At 38.3% G+C, this 23,006-nt stretch overlaps 1 protein-coding gene across 4 annotated transcripts in view; it reads right to left on the bottom strand.

The window, feature by feature from the left end:
• The window catches only part of ATP8B4 (ATPase phospholipid transporting 8B4 (putative)), a 240,680-nt gene extending 218,146 nt beyond the window's left edge, over positions 1 to 22,534 (bottom strand). For 2 of the 4 annotated variants that reach the window (XM_041741569.1, XM_041741593.1), the window contains exons 1-2: positions 14,335 to 14,557; positions 2,847 to 2,915 (exon numbers count right to left, since the gene is read on the bottom strand). In XM_041741569.1, coding sequence (XP_041597503.1) covers positions 2,847 to 2,874 — 28 coding nt within the window. In that variant the 5' untranslated portion in view covers positions 2,875 to 2,915; positions 14,335 to 14,557. Of the gene's footprint in view, positions 1 to 2,846; positions 2,916 to 14,126; positions 14,247 to 14,334; positions 14,558 to 22,352 lie in introns of those variants that run through there. The other 2 variants (XM_041741577.1, XM_041741586.1) reach the window with 2 other exon arrangements.
• Between the last annotated feature and the right edge of the window lie 472 nt (positions 22,535 to 23,006).

Raw genomic sequence — 23,006 nt, 5'->3', positions numbered from 1 at the left:
ACTTCTGTTGCAGATATTCAACATCTCATTGGGATTAAAATATCACTTCTTCATGAGTTTTCCCATGACAACCCCAGGCTGACTAGAAGGTCTCTAATCTGTGCTCCTCTATCAAATATACCAGTTGTAGTAATATTTAGCAAACTATTTTTAAATTATCGTTGCTACTGTAAACTTAACAATTGTGTGACAATACATGCATTTATCAAACTGTAAAAATCTTGAAATCAAGAAAGGTTAGCACTTCCTAGCATATCACACGGGCTCAAAATATTTGTTGACTGCCTGCATAGCAAATGAATAGGTTATAATAGCTCTCCAGTCTATGACCAAATCTATAGGAACTGATGTAAGCCAAAGATGTATCATCCCCAATCATGATGATGCTAATGATGGTGTCAGCTTTCTCTGAAAATCTGTCCCAAAGCAGATATAGAATCAGATACGTGGCCAAAACATTTGGTCTCATTACATCACAATGACTATTGGTCTGTAAAATGAAATTATGTGTAAGGAAGATCAGAAAGTTACATTCCTCATACAAACAATGTCAATTAACTAATTGCCCATTAAAAATAAAACATTATCTCTATGATATTCGTGCCAAGAATGTCCAATCCAAATCTATTTGGGTGTTGTAATGGTCTTTTCCAAAATTCTATATAATGAAAAACTGTTGTAAACTTAAAAGAGAATAAAGGGATTACAAGCCAAACACAATGTGTGAACATCTATTAGGTACCGTACCAAAAATAAAAACCAGCTCTGAGAGATAAGATGTTTTATGGACAAATGGAGACACTGAAAAATGGAATCTATGTTATTTACCAATGTTATATTTCTTGGGTGTATTGACAATATTGCAGTAATACAGGACAATATCCTTGTTCCTAGAAAATTCCTCCAGGGATATAGTATCCATGAATCAACCAGTGTAACATACCACATTATGAAGGAAGCAAAATGAAGGATAAAAATCATATGATCATATCAACAAATGTAGAAAAAGCATTTAACAAAACTTAACACTCATTCATGATAAAAAATATCAGCAAAGTGGGTTCAGAGGGCACATATCTCAACGTAATAAAGGCCATGTATAACAAACCCACAACTAACATCATTCTCAGTGATGAGAAGCTGAAAATGTTTCCTCTAAAATCGGGAGCAAGGCAAGGATGTCCACTCTTGCCACTTTTATTCAACATAGTACTGGAAGTCCTAGCCATAGTAATCAAATAAGAGAAAGAAATTAAAGGCACCCAAATTGGTAAAGCAGAAGGAAAATTGCAGTACTATTTGCAGATGACAATAAACAACTGAGACTATATCAGACTGAAAGACTTTTGCCCAGTGAAGAAAACCATCAATAAAATGAAAAGACAGGGATATATGGGTGGCACAGTCAGTTAGGAGTCTGACTCTAGGTTTCAGTTTAGGTCATGATCTCAGAGTTGTGACATTGAGCCCCACATTGGCTCCACACTCAGTGTGGAATCTGCTAAAGTTTTTCTCCCCCTCTACCTCTACACCCCCTAACCCACTCACTCTAAAATAAATTTTAAAATCTTTTTTAAAAAAGACTACTGAGTTGGAGAAGATATTTGTAAATGATATATCTGGTAAGGAGTTAGTATAAAGAATTCATACAATTCAAGATAAAAAAATTGGACTTAAAAATGGGTAGAGAATCTGAATAGACATTTTTCCAAAGAAAACATACAGATGGCCAACAGATGCATGACAAGATGCTCAACATCGCTGAGCATCAAGGAAATGCAAATCAAAACCACAATGAGATATCACCTTACAACTGTCAGAACAGCTATAATCAAAATGACAAAAACTGTTGGTGAGGATATGGAGAAACCGGAATGCTCATGCACTGTTTCTGGAAAGGTAAATTGGTATAACTGCTATGAAAAACAGTATAGAGGTTTCTTAAAAGATTAAAAATAAAAATACCATATAATCCAGCAATTCCACCTCTGGTTATTTACCCCAATAAAACAAAAACCCTAATTCAAAAAATATATGCACTCTTATGTTTTATTGCAATATTATTCATAACAGCCAAAGTAGAAGCAATCTAAGTGTTCACCAATAGATGAATGGATGAAGATATGCTGGACACACACACACACAGAAATACTATTCAGCCATTCGAAAGAATGAAATTTTATCATTTGTAACAACATGAGTGGGCCTAGAAGGTATTAAGTTTAGTGGAATAAATCAGAAAGAGAAAGACAAATACCATACGATTTTACTTATATGTGGAATCTAAAAAACAAATGAATAAAGCAAAATAGAAACAGACTCATAAATACAGAGAACAAACTGGTGATTACCATAGGGAAGAAGGGATGAGGAGATGGGTGAAGAGGATTAAAAAGCACAAACTTCCAGCTATAAAATAGGTCACAAGAATATAAAGTATTGTATAGGGATTATAATAAATAATGTAATAACTTTGCATGATGACAGATGGTAACTATACTTATGATGAGCATTTCATAATGTATATAAATATCAAATCACTATGTTGCACAACTGATACTAATACAATATTGTATGTCAACAATACTTCAATTAAAAATAGATAATTTTTTAAAGGGAACAAGGGAACTTTCTGGGGTGGTAGAAATTTTCTGTATCTTGTTTTGGGCTGGTAACCAGAAAGATGTAGACAACTGTCAAAATTCATCAAACTGAACATTTAAGATTTATGTAGGTTTTTTGTATATAAACTTACCTCCACAAAATAAAATGGAGCAAAATTTTTAAAAGTAAATTAAAAATTAAGTCATATTCACTCTGTGTCATCTGAAGAGCTCAATACTTACCAAGTGATTTCTTTTTACTGCAGAACATTATTTCATCTAGTTATGTTTCAGCAGGTTTCAACAGTTGCCCTATTAAAAAACAAGAAAAGTACACAACATTAGTATTTGAAAAGTGCTCATTAACCATAAATTTCCACCTTTTAACTTTCTTCCTAGTCAAATCTAGATGACTTGGAATCATTGGCACAATAATGAATTGTGAATGAATTAAATGAATAAATCTAGTTAAGAATAGTTAAGAATAATTCTACCCAAAAGTAGTCTATTTGTATCACATGCTATATGAAACAACATAAGGTAAGTCCAAATGTGCCATTCTGAGCCAAATTTTCTAATTTATCCCAAACTCTTTGAATCAGAATATATCAGGGGTGAAGCTACAGCATCTCCTTTTTATTCAATTATCATTAGATGATTCCTTCCCAAAGCTAGCACTGGGACCACTGCTAAATTACAGGAGCTACATGTGAGAGGAAATTATTGGCTGGCCCAGCTCGTAGTTCAAAATTTTTCTCAATTCATTCTGTGTATAGTCTTCTCCAGGTAGTTACCCAAAAAGCCAGAATGTTATTATTACCTTTCAATTTTTCCCTACATGTGGTCTAATTGTGGTAAACTCTATTAAAAGATTTAGAATGAATGAAGAAAGGGGCAAACAAATTATTTCAATCATTTAGAACCTGACAGAATGTAGAAATGAACTCAGGAACCTTTGCAAACATATGACAGGGTGGGCAGGGGTATTGGACACATGCTCTTTCGGTTTGAAAGAGAGATGACTTATCTGCTTCCTGCTCAAAGAAGTGGTGTGCCAGGATGCCATATAAAGAAGTTGCTCATACAGAGACCAGAGGAGAGGAACTGTCACTGCTTATAGTTTAGTAATTACAAGAAAGAAGGATGCTGAGAAAATTCATCAACAGCCACTGCTCCACTATGAATCTCTCAGAGACTAAAAAGCCTGAAACCAAGAATTCTCCTTCTTATGGCCCCAGATCAAAGAGTTCCCTTCTGCCATCTCCAGGAAAAGCAGTAACCTTCTGAGGGCACAGCTACTCCTGGATATGCTTGACAAACAGGACCACTGACACTTTGTGAGACCTACTGCTTTTTAGGGACTGATTACTAAAAATGATGAATCTGGGGCACCTGGGTGGCTCAGTGGTTGAGCATCTGCCTTTGGCTCAGGTCATGATCCCAGGGTCCTGGGATTGAGTCCCACATCAAGTTCCCCGTGGGGTGCCTGCTTCTCCCTCTGCCTATGTCTCTGCCTCTCTCTCTGTGTCTCTCATGAATAAATAAATAAAATCCTTAAAATTTTTAAAATAAAAAAATTAAAAATAAAAATGATGAATCTATGCAAGAAAATTCAGCTGCCAGATACTGCTGAAAGCAGGGATAAGTCATTAAATATTAAACATAATCCATCACTAATTCTTCTGTTTCTCCCCCAATACCTTCTACCAACTGTGCTGCCCAAGATGAGCCCCTCCCGCCACAGCCCCAGGCATCTGGCTGCCTCTAAGAATGTCTGCTGATCAGTGATTGTTTTTCCCTACCATTGCTCATAATAAGTTTCCCTGCTTCAATTTTAGCTACCTATAGACCAGGGTCCACACTGAAGCAGAGTCATCTTTATAAAAGGTAAATGACGTCCTGTCACACCCTTGATGAAAACCCTCCAATAACTTCCCATTGGCAAAAAAAAAAAAAAAAGAAGAAGAAAGAAAGAAAGAAAGAAAGAAAGAAAGAAAGAAAGAAAGAAAGAAAGAAAGAAAGAAAGAAAAAGATCAAACTCTAGTATGACTCCTTGGGCTCTCTACAACCTGGTCTTTGTAGCCTGATTTCCCATTACTCTCCTCACTGTCCCCATTCTCATTGCACCACCTCATGTCTATACTCCAGAAATACTCAGGTCAGCTTCTTTCCATCTGGGAGCCCAGCACATGCTCTTCCTTCTGCCTAACCCCATCCAACCCTTAACCTAACTCCTACTTTTATTTACAATATTAATTCATACATCACTTCCTCTACAAAGCCACTCTGATCCCCCAAATCAGGGACTGGGGCAACTGTATGTGCTCTCATATAATCCAGAACCTCCACTGCAGAGCCCCTATCATTCTAGAAATATTTGCCTATTACATTATATTGGCTGTTTTCTTATTAGTCTACAAACTCCAGTAGGGTAGGGACTTTATCTGTCTAGTCCATGGCTATATCTCCAGTATCTAATGCATACCGGCATATAGTAATGATCAATAAATATTTGCTAAATGAAGGAATGGATGAGGTCTTTAATTTGTATTAGGAATGGACCAGGGGCTTTCAGACATTAAAAGGCACATCCTTTTTTAATATTTTTGGATTGAAGTATCACTAAAGATTTATTTACTTGGGGGGGGGATGCAGAGGGAGAGAATCTTCAAGCAGACTCCCCACTGAGTGTGGAGCCCAATGTGGGGCTCAATCCCACAGCACCAATATCATGACCTGAGCCTAAACAAGAGTAGGACACTCAACTGACTGAGCCACCCAGGCATGTCTGTATTGTAGTATAATTAATATACAATGTTGTATTAGTTTCAGGTGTACCACATATAGACTTGACAATTCCATACACTGCTCCATGCTTACCACAATAAGTGTAAAGATGCTTCCCTTCTAGCAACTATCCCTTCCCAGAACCTGAACCTACATGCCAGAATGTCTTAGATTTTCCCACACTGGGGGCCACCATGTGTTTCTCATCTACCCCTCCTTCTGGCCAGTCCCCATCCTCTTTCAAACCCCCATCTCCAGCATAGGAAAAACTTCAAAGATGAACAACATTTACTTAGCAATAGGAAGAGTATTGTAGACAAACAGAAAGAAAAGAGAAATTTGAAAAGCTTAGAGGAGAACAAAAGGAGGCACTGCAGCTATTTAAAAAAAAAAAAAAAAAGCACTGAGAGGAATTTTTTTTTTTTTTTTTTAGGAAAAGCCTTCCTGCAGGAAATAACATGGATAGGATAGGGGTGCCTGGGTGGCTCAGTCAGCTAAAGTCCGCCTTAGGCTCAGGTCAAGGTCACAGGATCCTGGGATAGAGGCCAGCATGAGCCTCCCTGCTCAGCAGGGAGCCTGCTTCTCCGTCTGCCACTGCCTCTACCCTTCCCTGTGCTTGTGCTCACTTGCCTGTGCACTCTCTCTCTTTCTGTCTCTCAAAGAAATCTTTTTTAAAATATAAAAAATAAAATAAATAAAAAAGAAATAATATGGATAAAAGTGTTTTCATCCAAGAACTATCTTTGTTCTAAAAAGTAGTCACAACAGATACAAAATGGGGAGGAGAAGGATGAATGGATTCTGTGACAATGACATCTGGATCTGCTGGCCCCATCTGGCCAGATTAATAGACATAAGGCTCATCCGCAAGGTCTAAGCCAATTTGTTAGGGCTTTAAAATACTCTCCTGAGACTAAGTCAACATGTTGTGTTTTCATGGGCTCAGAGTCCCGGGAGCAGGTGAAAGGAAGAATAATTCTTTAAACAAGAGGGCAAAAGGGACTCTATACCCTGACAGGTGGCAATTAGAATGCAGGCAGGAGAAAGAAATTCAATCTCTCAGGAACTTAATAAGAGTACTGGCCACTAGCCAACTTATTCTTTCTTCTTTGCCACATTGCTCTGAAGGATTAGTCCTAACAGATGACCAGTTCAAAAGATGAATATATAAATGTAACCAAAACATATATATCCATGATGTCATCACTTCCCTCTCTTAACTTAGATACTTCTGCAAGTACTTCTCGTTTTAACAACCCCTAACCAAACAAACATAAAGCAATACCATATCCTTCCTAAAACTACCTTTAAGCCATACAGCTATTTCATGCTTTTAATTTCTCTGAAACCACTTTCCAAAATGTCTTTAAAATCATTTGTTTTAAAGATACTGAATAAATGCATTTTGTGAACTTTAGCTATTTTATCCTCTGTAGAAAATATTCCCCACTTTATAATTAATCCAGAGTGATAATATAATCACAATTGTATAAATTAGTATTTCTACAAGATTTGTGAAAGGTATTTCTTATTTAATGATCCTATTCAAATGTGTTCACTCCCTGAGACATAAAGTTACAACAAAAAATTAAGAATTAACCCTCAGGTCCATGTTTCTCCAATCCAATATTTTCCTTGTAACAGCAGCAATTCCAGGCATAATTAACAGAGGATTAATAAAATGTAGCAGATTCTAGTTTAGTTTTGAGGAAGTGAAATTCAGTGCCTTCATTCCTGGATGTTTATCAACTCACCAAAATACCCCTAGCTGACACTAATCCTAAAAGATGTCAGAGTAAAGAAAAACCCATCTTTTTCTTAAGATTTTATTTTTTATTTATTAATGAGAGAGAGAGAGGCATAGAGACACAGGCAGAGGGAGAAGCAGGCTCCCTGCAAGGAGCCTGATGTGGGACTTGATTCCAGGCTCCTCAGGATCATGCCCTGGGCTGAAGGCAGCGCTAAACCCTTGAGCCACCCAGGCCGCCCGGAAAATCCATCTTTTGTTGAACTTTCAGACCAGTTAAGGTCTAAGGAAATAGAATAGACAAATGAGGTGGGAGAAAAGGTTTGCTAATATGAAATCTAGCTCTAGAAGTAGGAATTTAGGATTCTGAATTTCAACCATTTCCAAGTGCTGAGGCTAAATGTATCTATCTGAATATATTCCCTATTTTTTATATCACCCCAAAGTAGAGGAAACAGAAAAAGGAAAGGTGCTGATAAGTCTTATTTAATTCCTGTTTCATCTTATGCAATGGATTAAAATGGTTTCATTGTGTGAAAGTCATAGGGGGGTTTTACAAGAAAGAGAGGTATGGGAAAAGAGGAAGACTGGGAAAGGAGCAGCTAAGTAACTAAGGGCTTTTATGTATATTAATTCATTTTTAAAGGCAATGAGTAGAGTTTTTTGAAAAGATTGAAAATTATGCTTCCATAAGAATTTTTTTTTACATTTCCAGTTCAGGTTTTGAATCTTGCTTACAGAAAATAATTTTTCTAATGGAAAAAATGACATGGTCAAAGGAAGACTCTAGTTTGTTCAGGGAAAATAAGGAGCTGGTTTCAGACACCTTGAGACTGAGGGTGATAGCAAGACCTCCGAGTTAGAAATGCTACTTAAGCAGCTCTGTGTGGAATATGAAGAAGAGAACATAACATCCTGTCCATATGATTCCACAAAATCTCTACTTATAGTGAAAATGGGTACACCTGAGTACAGGTGACTCAACATTTTAAACAAAGGATTAAAATGGAGATTTCCTTTAATAATCTGAGATCACTCAACAATCAAGTTATTATTGTTAATTCCCCCTGCTCCAATTCCACGATCACCAAGCAACCTGCTGATAATAACTTGCTTTCCCACAGAAGTCTATGGGGAAAGAGTGCACTAGTCATGCATGCCAAAGTGAACATTCTCGTCCTCCTGACAGTTATATTACACATTTTAAATTAATAAATTGCCATTCTTATTTTATATTACCAGTCTCCTGAGCTAATATTATTAGTCTAACTCAGAAAGATAAATCTGGTTTTGGTATGCTGTTGAATTACAATCCAAAATCCAAAGGACAAACAACCCATTCTAGATGTAGTAAATTCACCAAGAGGCCTCCAAGGGAACAGCCAGCCCAATGACCTGCTCAACGAGTAGGAGGAAGTGGTGATTGGAGGCTTGTCCTTTGGAGTCAAACACGCTAACCTTGGGTTCCTAGTTTTTCCACCGTATACTAATTCATTACAGAATCCAGGGCAAATAAACTCAAATTGGATGGGTTGCTGGGGTTGGGGCCACATGATGTAAAGGCTCATTGGATATTAGTTATCTTGAGGGTAGCCTTCTGAAATTTCTTTGTCAAAGTATCAACATAAACATTAGGATGAAATGAGAACAGTGAGTCTAACTTCATAACAAGACATTCTACAATAAAACAAAAGAGATAAGTGTAAATGGGTAATAAAACTTTAAAGAGGACATGTGTTTGAGGGGGGCACAGTCCTGGGAATAAACTGAGAGGAGGGGAAACAATGGAAAGAGAAAGATTAAAAATGCAAGGTAGAGTGACAGAAAGGCAAAAAAATTGGAGGCGATCAGAAAAGAAAGGCATAAGGAAGGAGCCAAGGCAGTTGAGGAAAAGACAGGAGCAATGGAAGCCAGGAGAGCAACATGGGACAGATTCTTGGCAGCTTCTCCTTACTTGCCCAGAGTGTTGCCCAGGTGAGCCCATCCCTGCCTGTCTTCAAATCAGAGTCCAGGGAGGAACAAAAGTGCCCTCCCTGGGTCGGCAGGGGTGGGGGGAGATCCTCTACTTCCTTTGAGCAAGGGATTCTCTCCAGTTCTCAGGACTCAGGGACAAGATGAGCCAAAGGAGAAAGGACTCACACAGCTTCAATAAGCCCAACCCTAGACCTCATCCTTGTGAGGACCTCCCAACCTCTTCTTCCTCTGTTCTCCTCTCTCTGTTCTGGTCTGCTTTCTCTTCTTCTTTGGAAACACTGTACTATATAGTGTTAGGATAATAGATATTATCCTTTTAGGATAATAGAATTCCCATCGCAGCTCAGCTACTTTGTATCTTGTGTTATTTTGGTCATTTCCCTTTCCTAAGGCTCAGTCATTGAATCTGTAAAATAGAGACAATAATGCCTTCCTCCTAGAGTTGCTGTGAGGTTAAATACACACATTATATATGGTTAAATATATATATATATAATATATATATGAGTCACAAATATTATATATTATATATATATCACTCCATAAAAATGTGTTTCCTTCTCTCCTCCCATTTGTTTTTTCTTCTTCTACTCCCTCCCTTTCCCCCCCCCCCCTCTTTTAATCTCCCAGTTTCCCTTCCCTGTTTTCTTAACTTTCCTTCATGTTTTTCAACCAGGCACTTGCTTTCCAATCCAACTCACCTTGTCTCTGAGGACTAACCCAACCAAGAATGGAAGGGAGGGGGACTGACCAGGAGGCCAGCATCAGGGTGGGCATAGGTAAATCTTGAAAAGCCTGCCTGCCTGAGCAATAGTAGCGTCTGAGGATGGGAAGCTGGGAGGGCAGGATCAGGGAACCAGCAACCCCTTCTCTCCTCCTGCTGTCTTCCATCTTCTCTGGTCCTACCTTTTCCCTTTCCTTCCTCTGGCTCCAGGTTTCCAAAGGCAAAAAAGCAAAGCCTCACCTTTGGACAAGGTGACTTTGTGTTCATATCTGCCTTCCAGCCCAAGAATATTCCCTGGGGTCCTCAGTGCCAGGGCCCTGAGGGATGGAGGAGATGAGGCTGAAACACAGCAGAGAGACCCAGGAAAGGAAGATCCTAGTACAGCAGGGATATCTCAGCCTTAGGAGGAATGACTGAGCTTCTGTCCTACACTTGTACAGCTTTGAATGTGATGTGTGGGTGGGAGATATAGATAATGTTTTAATCATATTTAGTGTCAGTGACAGCTGCCAACAGCCATAGCACTTCTCAATTGTCCATAAGGGACAAAAGTAGAAGTGAACATAATTTAAGCCTGTGTATGTAAGTAATTGTCCAAATTTATAAATTGCTTAGCAATTATATCTAAATACCATTCCCTACCAATAAATTATTCCATTTCCCATATAAGATACATTAAATTGATTTTGTTGTGAGTTGTTATGTCAAAACTGTAGTCTGTTTATATTCTGTTAGGCATGCAGCTGTTACCAGCCACAAGATTCTGAAGTGGTAAGAATTATTCCTGCCTCCTTTCCTCCTCTTGCTTATCCCCTGCTCACTTTTATCCTTTCTCTCTTCATTTATTTTTCTTTTTCTTTCCTAGATCTTGCTGCCTCTCTAGTGCACTTTTGCCCTTCTCATGCTCCCTTTCTCTCCCAAACAAGCCTTCCTCACTGGCTGAGTCATCTTCCTTCCCCTCTCACTTCCCTGTTCCTCCACCATTTTGTGAGTCAGACAGCTGGGCTTGGTCCTGCCAGCTCCATAACCTCTGGCAACTCCCCTCTCTTCTAAGCCCTGGTTTTCTCATCTGTAAACAGGGACAATTAGAGTAACTCAAAGGATCATGAAGCATGCCCACAAAGAAATTAGCACAGTGCCTCCTACTATAAAGTTAAGACTCAAGAAAGGAAAGCTATTTTTTCTTAAATGTATGTTTAACTCCCCACAAGTAGAAAACCTCCTGTCCAATTTGAGCATCAGTAGGGATGGCTCTCAATCAAACACTTATTGGGTAACTATTCTGTTTAAGATTTTATTTATTTGTTTGTTTGAGAGAGAGAGAATGTGAGTGGCAGGGGGAGAGGGCTGGGTGGTATAGAGAATCTCAAGCAGACTCCAAGAACTGAGTGTAGAGCCCAATGCAAGGCTCAATTTCATGACCCTGAGATCGTGACCTGAGACAAAACCAAGACTCAGACTCTTAACTGACTAAAGTCACCCAAGTGCCCCAATTGGGTGCCTATTCTATGTCAAACCTGGGCTAGATAGAGGGAGGCAAGTATCATTAGGTCCTACCTCTGTCTTTCAAAAGCCTTCAGTCTGGGAAAGATAAAAACAAATACATGGGGACAGCCCGGATGGCTCAGTGGTTTAGTGCTGCCTTCAGCCCAGGGTGTGATCCTGGAGTCCCGGGATCAAGTCCCATGTCAGGCTCACTCCATGGAGCCTGCTTCTCCCTCTGCCTGTGTCTCTGCCTCTCTCTCTCTCTCTCTCTCTCTCTCTCTCTCTCTCTCTCCCTCTCTCAATAATAAATAAATTAAATAAATAAATAAAATCCTTAAAAAAATGCATGGATCATTTGAATGGCTATCGTGGAAGCAAGGATTAAGCACCATGGAGTCAGAGGGAAGAGAGTCACTAAGCCTGCTTTGCAGAGCCAGCTAAGAGGTCATAGATAGTGATTCTGAGTTGAATCCTTCTGAAAAGGAAAGAAGAGTTTGCTTGTAAAATGAGGTAAGGACAGACAAAAGGAACAGCTTGTGGAAATATCAAGTACTGTGAAAGAGAAGGGAAGGTTTGGGGAGCAGTGACAGTCATGGCAAGGTAGATTACAGATGGATTTTGAAAGAACTGATCATGTTCATCATTGTTGTCATCATCATCACTACCATTCCCTGGGTACTTGTCCTTGTCCTAAGTACTTGACATGTATCATCTCATTTAATCCTCACCAAAACTCTGTAAGTGAGGACTGTCATTATCCCCATTTGAAAGATGAGGCGACACAGCAGAGCTACGTTCAAGACCCATGGTTAATCCTGCAAGTAATGGGGAAGAGGTCACTCAGAGAAGGATATGGTTAGAATCCAGCCCCCTTGTCCACTGTCATTGCACTCTGTCTCTCTATGCAAGCCCATTCTGTCAGCACTTTTGAAAAGGTTACTCTCACAGCATCACCTGGCATGGAAAGACATGGGGGAACAATGACAACAGGCAATTGAAGCTGGATTCTAGAAATGTTTCTGCAATTGAATTGACAGAGTTTATAAATGGTCCATACATCGGGGCACAGAACAAGGAGGAATCAGGGGTGGCTTCTATGTTTTCGGCTCAAGACAATGAGGGGACAGAGGTGCCACTAACTGAAATGACAAATACAGGAGAGAAGGGAGAAAGAAGAAAAAAAAAAAAAACAGAGTGTCAGGAATTGGATGGGAGAATAATAAATTCAGCTTGAACACATTAGTCTTGAAATTCCTCTTGATCATTGAAAATATTCTTAGCACTAAAGAGAAAAGACAGATTTGTAGATGGAGTCATCAAGATATATGCAAGCACTAAAGTCATGGGACATGAACAATCTCACTCAGGAAGAACAAAAAAAAAAGTTAGGAGAGGACAGAGGATGAGGACAAGTCAATAAAAAGATGAGGCTAGGTCCTTGGGAACATTCAACTTCAAAAGAAGGGTCAGAGAAAGATACTGAAATGAAATGTTCAGGCTTTCCTACTGTGATATCTTCTTCTGGGCATCTAGCACACGGCCTGACATGGGGTAGGAGCTCAACAAACTGCAGTTGACCAAAGAAATGGAGAGAGAGAAAGGAAAAAACATATTTCCAAAAATACAGTGACCAATATATTTAAATTTTACATTTAATATTTAATCAGAAATTAATATTTGAAAAAATTTAATATTGCTAAAAAGTCAAATAAGATTTTAGGCGTGAGGAACACTTGGAGGTTACTATTTTCTTGGACACCTTTTTGTGAGAAATCCTGAAAATACCAGCACCTATTTCTTGTATATGCAGTACAAGCATCTAGAATACATACATTAAAAAAAAATTTTAGAAGAGCTACAATTTCTAATTTACTTTGAAACAAAAGGTTAAGTCTTTTCCAACTAAGTGAAAAGTTCTAATTTACCAGGTAAGAATAAAATAAAATCCTCCTGTGCACAAAAAAATTCTCCAGGGGCACAAAAAATTGCTTGGCCCTTCATTTTTACAGATGTATGTATGATGAAACAATATAAAAGCACAAGATAGATAAATATAAGCTTTTTAAAAACCACTCTGAATTTATATTTTGCAGTACAGGCTAGCATAAAACAACACCTGGGCAAAGGTGACCATTCAGGGACACATGTTGGTAATTCCACACACAGTCCTATATTTCTCATCTCCTTTCCAATAAGCCTTCAGCCCCCAATTAAAATTTCTCATCATTTTCCTTTTTTTTTTTTCCAGAACAGCTCACTATTAACCAGGGACCTGAGACACTTTCATGTCTATCAATCAAACAGCTAGAAGTATCAATTTCTCAGTTTAAACAAATCTCAGCACTAAAAACATAATGCTCTAGCCTCAGAGGGTAGTTTAGTAGTAAATCATTCATGTTTAAAGCATGAATTGGTCATGGAATAAACAATATCTTGAAAAGGAGAGCAAGATACAAGCCCCTTGAAAAAAATGAAATCAATTACTCCCAAAGGAAGTGACCAACACCCACAAGCCAAGAAGAAATGGATATCGATGCTATTCCCATTGGCCATATAATAGGTGATGCTAACAGAATAACAATTTGAAAAAGGAAATAAAGAGAATGTCCTATTTCCCAAACCCAACTAGTTTCTAATTATTTTTTAGTAAGCGAATAATATAGACTTTGCTAAACCTCAACCACACCAGAAGATGAAAACAGCAAAACAACAGAGCAACCTACAAAAGAAACAGAAAACTCCAGGCAGCCCTGAGCTGACTCTCCTCTTGGCCTCACAAACCCTTGAATGCTCCCCACAGACTCACCTCCGTCTGGACCTAACCCTCTCTCCCTAAAGGGAGGATACAGGGAGATCAAACAGGTACCCATTCCATGACCATGTCGATGAGAACAAGGAGAAAAGCAAGGCTATTCTGAAAGCTCTAGCAATTACATAGAAAACAAACTGGGTCTCTAGGGGACATTCTTAAAAACCTGAGATCAACTCCCGGAAAAACACTCTTGACCACTTACCGCTACCGGAAGCTGCTAGATGGCAGATCAGAATCAGCATCTCATCAGAAAAAAGAAGGCGGTGTTGTAGGAAAGCAGCTCCACTACCAGTGATGAACTGGGGAAGAAAAACCACTTGGAAAAATACCAAAAGCCCAGAAGAGTCTCTTCTCCTAGAGTTGCCTTCTATTGCTGCCAGGGCAGAACTGGTTAATTCTGAAGAAACAAAAGGAAGCTCCCTAGAGGCTGGCTTCAGCAGGATGGCTTCCTCTGTGGGAACTAAGAGTTCAGAAGGATGCAAGCAGACAACGGAAGGAGTCACAGTCACCACTTCTGCTTACCAAACTTTCATCAGCCCTTGACTGAGGAAAATAAGCAAACATCTTTAGAGTTCCCACCTGTCTTTTCCAGAGATGAAGGAATTAGCGTTTTTTAAAAAAATCATTGCAGAGGGAGTTTTAGTATCTTATGGATGAAAGCTAAGCACACTCAAGCAACATTTAATATGAAGAATAAAGACGCTTTTTCCAAACATCTTTAATTTCAACTCAGAGTAAAGCAAACAACCCTGAGGATGCCAAAAAATTAATGCACAGGAAATGGATTTAAACTTTTTAGTTCAGAATCACTTTGAGTGGGGGTTCTTGTTTTTAAGATAGGATTAGATGAAAAAATATTTTGGTTTGTTTCTATTTTTAAAAGAAAAGATTATGTCTTCTTTTAAGTATGTCTAAAGCCATTTATGGGTTTTCCAGAAGTTGCATCAGATTTGCAGTTAACTACTGAAACCAAATACATTTTAATCATGTCTCTATAACCAGAGCAACTTTATCCTCTGCACATATCAGTTCCACTCTCCTGGAAAATCCTGGGACTGAGCCCTCACATCTCCACAGAGAGCCAGATCAGAGAGAAAGGAAGGACTTTCCCTGCCAAGCCTCCCTACTCACAAGAAACTGCAGATTTCTTGAAACAAGAGTAATGGCTTTCTTTCTTGCATGATAAAAAGAACCAAGAACAGCCTGTAAGAGGAAGCAATCATTTCCTTAAGATATTGAAAATTAAAAACTCTTGGGGTGCCTGGTGGCTCGGTTAGTTAAGTGTCTGCCTTCCAATCAGCTCAGGTCATGATCCCAGCATCCTGTGATTGAGCCCTGCATCAGGTTCCCTGCTCAGCAGGAAGCCTGCTTCTCTCTCTCTCCCTCTGCCTGCTGCTCCCCCTGCTTGTGCTCATTCTCTCTGATAAATAAAATCTTAAAAGAAAAAAAAAATTTTAAATTTTCAAATTTTTAAAAATTTCAAAAATAGGGCAGCCTGGGTGGCTCAGCGGTTTAGCGCCACCTTCAGCCCAGGGTGTGATCCTGGAGACCCTGGATGGAGTCCCACGTCAGGCTCCCTGCATGGAGCCTGCGTCTCCCTCTGCCTGTCTCTGTCTCTCTCTCTCTCTCTCTCTGTCTCTCATGAATAAATAAATAAAATCTTCAAAAAAATTTCAAAAATAAATGAAAAACTCCTTAAAAATGTTTTTAAGTATAATTTCTATATCACTTTTCAACTTGCTATATTAGCAACTACTGTAAGTTTGGTAACTCCCTTTTTTGAAGAAGATATGAAGAAATCAGAACCTTCTCCTACACCGTCGGTATAAAAGTTGGTAAAATATTTTTAAAGAGAAGCTAAGTAGTGTCTATCAAATATAGGAATGTGTGTGCTTCCACCTCTTAGGAATTTACCTCACAGACAATTATAAGCATATCTGTAGGAAAGTTCATTATAGCACTGTCTGTGATAGTAAAAAACTAAAAATGCCTTGAAAATAGAAGACTGGTCAAATAAGTGAAGGCATATCCATGTAAAGGAATACCATGCAGCCAGCAAGAGGGAATAGAACTGGAATGAAGGATCAGATGGTCTGGGTTCAGGTCTGACCCCAGCAGAGACTAGCCAGGAAACTCTGAGCAAGTTCTCAAATCTCCCTTGGCCTTGACCCTTCCTCTGTAATAAGATGAAAATTACAGTACTTACCATAGAGAATAATTGTGACTAAGACAGTGCCTGAAGCACAGCAGATGTTCAATAAATATTAGTGAGTACCAATTAAAGAGGTAGGCCTCTTTAGACTGACAAATGGACTGAAAGATGTCCAATATATACCGTCAAATGAAAAGAGCAAGTTGCAAGAGTATGTATAGGATAATTCCATTTGGTAAAATATTTTAAATGTGCTTGCTATATACTATCTGCTTCTTCCCAGTAAACTATAAGCTCCTTGAGAGCAGGGACTTCTGTTCACTGTGTATACCCCATGGCCATAAAAGGCATTCAATAAAAATTTGTTGACTGAATGAATAAAACCAGGAAGGATAAGCAAAAAGAAATATTTAATAGTAGTCACCTCCAAAAAATGGTCTGGGGGTGGAAGGGCTGGTGGCCCTGGGAGAAATATTTCATTGGTTCTTACAAAAGTACTGCTTAAACTTTTTTACAATGACCTTACATGTCAGCCAATAAAAATGGAACTCTTGGAAAATAGTGTTTTCGTTTACAGGGAGCAATGGTTGTCCCCCTAACAGAAGACCAATGAGGGAGCAAGGGATGATCCTCCCTTATAAACTAATGAGTTAGATAAACTAATGAGTCAGAAAGCAACTTATAAAAGAAGGAAAGCACAGAGCTCTCCTTTTCTTTTTGGTCTCCTATTGATTTTTCCTAACTTTACAGTATCCAAGCCAAGTTCTCCAATCTAATCCATCAAGACCCCTCTCCTTAACCTAAACATCAACCACACACCCCCACCATGGCATCTCTGCTCAGATCATCCTCTCCTCCTGGGAGGCCTTATCCTTCACCTTCTCACTTCCAAACCTGTCCTTAAAGGACCATTTTCTGATTCCCAGCATCTCTGTTCCCTCCTTCTTGGATACTGCCAGAGACTAGTAGATACCATCTACTAGCACTTACTCTACAATGTCTGCTAGCTCTCTTCTCAGTTTACAATGAGGACTTATGGACTGAGTCCAGTTTTGCAAATCTTTCTTTCTTTTTTTTTTTTTAGAAAGGGCATTTATTATTGGCCTCTAATAATGCCAAGTACATAAATAAAGAGGATAGCCTCCCTGGATGGTGACAGATGGCAACACCAGTTGCCTAGGTAGCCTTTGACAAGTCCTTTCTTTCTCTCTGGGTCTCATCTGAAATAGAAGGACCTTGGATTAGATGACAGATAAAGGTCCTTCTATTTCTCTCTCTTTTTTTAATTTTTTTATTGGAGTTCAATTTGCCAATATATAGCATAACACCCAGTGCTCATCCCGCCAAGTGCTCCCCTCAGTGCTCATCACCCAGTCACCCCAACCCTCCACTCACCTCCCTTTCCACTACCCCTTGTTCATTTCCCAGAGTTAGGTGTCTCTCATGTTCTGTCACCCTCACTGATACTTTCACTCATTTTCTCTCCTTTCCCCTTTATTCCCTTTCACTAATTTTTATATTCCCCAAATGAATGAGACCATATAATCCTCTTTCTTGCTTGCTTTCTTTCTTTCTCTCTCTCTCTCTCTCTCTCTCTCTCACACACACACACACACACACACACACACACACATCCATGCATGCAGTCCTACACTATAAAAAAAGAAAAATAAAAAAGACTGTCACATTAAGGAGCTATGTATTGTGATTTTTTTTCATGTGGCCAAAAGTTTCTAACCCCAGAAAAAAATATTCATGAGCCCTGTCATTCTCCCTGAAACTTCAACTTTAGGGATATCTTTCTTCAGCTTCCTCGGTATAATTCTTGTTAAACACTTCTAGAAGCTCTAAATTGATTTAAAATTCTCTAGTTCTTCATGTACCAACTAGTTGGAACTAATTTAATCATATTTTGTTCTAATTAACAACACTGATGTAATAAGGAATCCTAATGGGAGAAGAAAGGGTACAGAAGGAATTACCACACTCACAGCAAAACCACAGGATGCCTACTTCATGTTCACTTCACATGCAGAAGCTGTCATAATACATATACATGTGTGGGCAGAAGTAGGGGGTGGATTCCTGGAAACTATTTCATATCATTTTGAAATATCCATTCATTTTAAAATGCAAGTGTCTTACCATTAAATACTCCCTTTGCAGATAGATCTTTGGGTGCTTTTTAAAAATGATTTTACAGTGTCATAGAATTATGTACCTAAAATCACAGAGCATCAGATTTATTTGTCCTATTACTTTAAGTTCCAAAGCTCTTTACCCATCTCTGAAATATAACATTACAGCAGGTTCTGCTACTCTTTTGTAAGGCTGTTTCATCACCCACATATCTCCTTGACTCTGTCCCTCACTTCACTCAGATCTGTGCTCAAAGTCACCAACTCTGAGAGGCTCACCAACTCAGAGGGGCCCTCCCCAACCCTGAGGGGCCCACCCTACCTAAAACACCATACATACCCCTGTTCCTCCCCATCCCTTTCTTGCTTTATTTTTCTCCATATGAAAAACACACAGCTATTATACTATATATTTCCTTATTTATTGTCTAGTTCCCCCCACCAGAAAGTCAGCTTTAGAGAACAGAGGCTTTGTCTTTGACTGGATGTAGACCCAGGGTCTAGAACAATGTGCAGTAGGTGCTTGAGGAATGCTGAACAAACCAATAAATAGTAATAGCATTGTTGTGTAGTTTTTGTTGCTAATATGTATGCATCCTCCTATAGAATATGAGCTGCTTGAAAACAGAGCTCTTGTCTCATTCCCTGACATCATCAACAGCACCCAACAGACAGTAATTTATCAAATGAATGGAAGCTGAAGTCTAAAATGCAGTTCTCTGCATGACACTTTCCATTTCTACAGATTTCCATTTATAATGTGCTCTCAAGTTAATTTTTCTTAGTTTGCCTTAATCTGTCAATCCCCAGAGTAATGCCAGTTGAAAGACAAATTTGAATAGACCTTGTTACAGGCATAGAGAGATTAGGGTCACATTTCAGACTCCTCTGTAACTACATTTTGAAATATCAAATTCAAGGGGGAAGAGAAGCCTAGGGGAAAGGATGGAGGCCTATAGCACACTAAAGGTGAAGAAAGAAACCGCTTACTCTTTACGGCATCAACAGAGGAGATACACTTGCTCTGGATAACCTAAAAAGTATAAGAGGTCTTAAAAGCTCTGCTTTTTTCCCACTTGTAAATATATACCCAAAAGAACTGAAGCCAGAGACTCAGATACATGTACATCAATGTTCATAGCAGTATTATCCACAACAGCCAAAAGGTGGAAACAACCCAAATGTCCATTGATGGGTAAAGGGGTACACAAAATATGGTATACAAACACAGTAGAATATTACTCAGCCTTAAAAAGGAATGAAGTTCTCACACGTGCTGCAACATGGATAAATTTTGAACACATGATGCTAAGCGAAATAAGCAAGATACAAAAGGAAAATATTGTAATATTCCACTTGTATGAGGTACAATAGGCAAAGAATAGAGATTGGCAGGGGCTGGGAAGAGGGGAAATGGGAGGGTATTTACTAGGTACAGAGTTTCAGACTGGAATGATGAAAACATTCCAGAGATCAACAATGGTGATAGTTACAAAGCACTGTGAAGGTGTTTAATGTCACTGAACTGTACACTTAAAAATGGCTAAAATGTATATATCCCTGCTAGATAACATTATCTGACCAGGGCTTAATTTTTAATCATTACATGGTCAGATCACTAGAAACTCTGTTTTTAAAAAACCCTCTTTAAAAAAAAATCTTACTTTTTAGAAATTTCCCTGCCTATAATTGAGTTTCCAAAGATTTATCTCAACGGTCACTTCAATTTGTCCTCACAACAATCCAGTGAATTATGTTAAAGGAATTTTGATCAAATATCTGAGCACTTGAGAGAAAAGTTTTTCCTAATTTACTCACCCTCTTATCTTGTCCTCCAACTTTGCACATATTACATCAAAATGAAGAGATAGAAATTTTTATATTTAAGAATATGAAGACTTGCCTCTTTTCTGAACAGAATAAATAGCATCCTATGTTTCTCAAAACATGTAAATAAGTCTAGCTCTACTGCCAAGATGGCTAAGAAAGCCAGCAAATTACCATTTTAAGTTAATAGGTAAACCATCTATTGCAACTGGGATGCCTGACCCAATATTTTCATTCAACAAGTGCAATTACTTTGGTAGGCACTTTGTGGGACATAGAAAGATAAACTAAATGTGATTATTGCTCATGAGACACTTATCATGTGCTAGGAAAAGTCAGACATACAAATGAGGGGATTCTATAATCAAAGGTAGAAAACAACAAGCTCTGCTATTGAGAATGGGACCACCAAGCAGATTTAGTCCCTTTGTGTCAATTCAATCTAATCACAATGAAATCTACTAATTAAGATTTCATCAATTCCCTGAAATATAATCATAACAAGAGTCTCAGGGTTTTTTGTTCGTTTGCTTGCTTAATTGCTTTTAATGCCAAAAAAAGGAAAGTTGAGCTGACTGAAGTGTCAAACCAAGACTTGGTGTTAGCCTGAATGGCAGGGAAGTAAGTCTGGCCTAAAACTATGATTTGGACATATACAATAAAAAAGAAAGGAAAACCAAAACACAGTATTTCCCTGATCCTGTAAACACTTTTCTTGGTCATTCTACCTGCTGTGAGGGACTCGAGGCCAATTTGAACCTCCTGAAGAAGCATCTCTTTGAGGGGAGCCCTTGAGTATAGGTTATACACTCAAAAGCATTTATATTATGCAGTAAAGCATGAGAATTGCAGGGGTATAAATAGCGTGATGTGCAAATTACTTAACTGCCTTAAACTTTAGCTTCTAAACAACCTAAGTATCCATCGATAGCTGAATGTATAAAGATGTGGTGTGGGTGTTTATGTATGTGTGTGTGTGTGTGTGTGTGTGTGTGTATGTAATGGAATACTACTCAGCCATAAAAAATAATAAAATCTTGCCATTTACAACAACATGAATAGACCTAGATGTTATTATGATAAGTGAAATAAGTCAGAGACAGAGAAAGACAAATACTACATGATTTTACTTACAGAAATGTGGAAATGTGGAATCTAAAAAGCAGACAAAACAAAACACAAACAGACTCAAATACAAAAAACAAACTAGTGGTTGCTGGGGGTGGAGTATGCATAAAATAGGTGAAGATGACTATGAGGTACAAACTTCCAGTTATAAAGTAAATAAGTCATGGAAATGTAAGTACAGGATAGGGAATATATTCAATAATATTGTAATAACTTTGTATGGTGACAGATGATAACTGAATTATTGTGGTGATCATTTCTTAATGTGTACAAATGTCGAATGTTATACATCTAAAACTAATACCATATAATATGTCAACTATACTTCAATTAAAAATAAGCTTTAGCTTCCTGGTTGTAAAATTGGGAAAATTTAAACTTGCTTCTCAACCTATTTGTGAAGACTAAATGAGATATTTAAATTAATATTAAATTAATAAATGAATAAAACTAAATGAATATTAAGTTAACAAAAGAATGATTATAAGTTAGATACACAGTGATATAAAAAGAATAATATATAACCCAATGCCTATTATACAATCATTGCCCAGCAAAGGTCAGTGTCCTCTCTGCTCTCTCCAGAATCTTCCCAAATGGCTACATTTCTTTTATCAGAAGAGAAGGAATGCCCTTGAGTTCTGAGCTAATCCACCTCTCCAGTTCTTTCCTTCCTGATACAATCATCTATCTTCTTCTCCTCTCCGGACAGTAGCTCTCAGGAATATCCTTTCCATACACTTTAAAATGGCAGAAGAAATAGACAGTTTTAAAGGATGAAATCAAACAAGATAAATTGCAGTTTTAGTATTTCCTTCCTGCACCCCAGAGGATTATTTAAAAACCACTGTTCCAGGACAAAGTTCAGCCAATGACAGTACACTAAAAATGTTACTGCCCACTTCTCTTTAGGGATTGAAACCTACTCGCTTTCATTTCAGAAACAGTCTTCCCAAACCTTGAAATCATACGTACCTTCATGGTCCTCAATATCTAGAAGCAAAGTAGAGTTTTCTAAACTCTTCAGGTTTCATGTGCTATCTAGCAGTTTCCATGGCGTGTTTGGCTGAAGTTCACCAAGAGAAGGTAACTCAACTCCTCCCCAATCTCCCCAACAAGTATTTCCTCTTCATTAGTTAACCTTTTGTGTAAGAAAGGTTTCCTTACGTTGGCCAACAGAAACGATTGACCCATTTCTGTGGTACAATTTCCTATGTGGGACTTTCCATCCTCAATGAAAGACTCACAGCTGAGTTAGTTATTACTCAACTAACTCACAAAAAAAAAAAAAATCAGAAAATGCAAGAAGAAAGACATTTCTTTAGAAGTTAAGCCCCTGGTAGGAATGTAGATTTAGGAATAGAGGAGTTGTCTGCTCTACTGTTAAAATTTCAGGAATTAAAAGTAAATTAAAAATATAAACCTACCACTGTATTAAAATTTAGCAGGTATGATTTCAAAAATAAAGAAGATATCTAAATTCCTGGGTGCTAAAAGTCACCCCTGAGGACCTGCTTCTCCCAGCAATTTGGAATATCCCATAAGGGCTCTCCTGAATACCCCTTTTAGTCCTGATATTCAAACACAAAGCAGAACAGTGGAATGCAGAAAGTTTTTTGTTATCCAAGC

The sequence above is a fragment of the Vulpes lagopus genome, chromosome 2 (assembly GCF_018345385.1).
Source record: "Vulpes lagopus strain Blue_001 chromosome 2, ASM1834538v1, whole genome shotgun sequence".
Lineage (NCBI taxonomy): Eukaryota > Metazoa > Chordata > Mammalia > Carnivora > Canidae > Vulpes > Vulpes lagopus.
The sequence above is the reverse complement of the archived record's forward strand: the minus strand, read 5'-3'. Positions and strand labels throughout refer to the sequence as shown.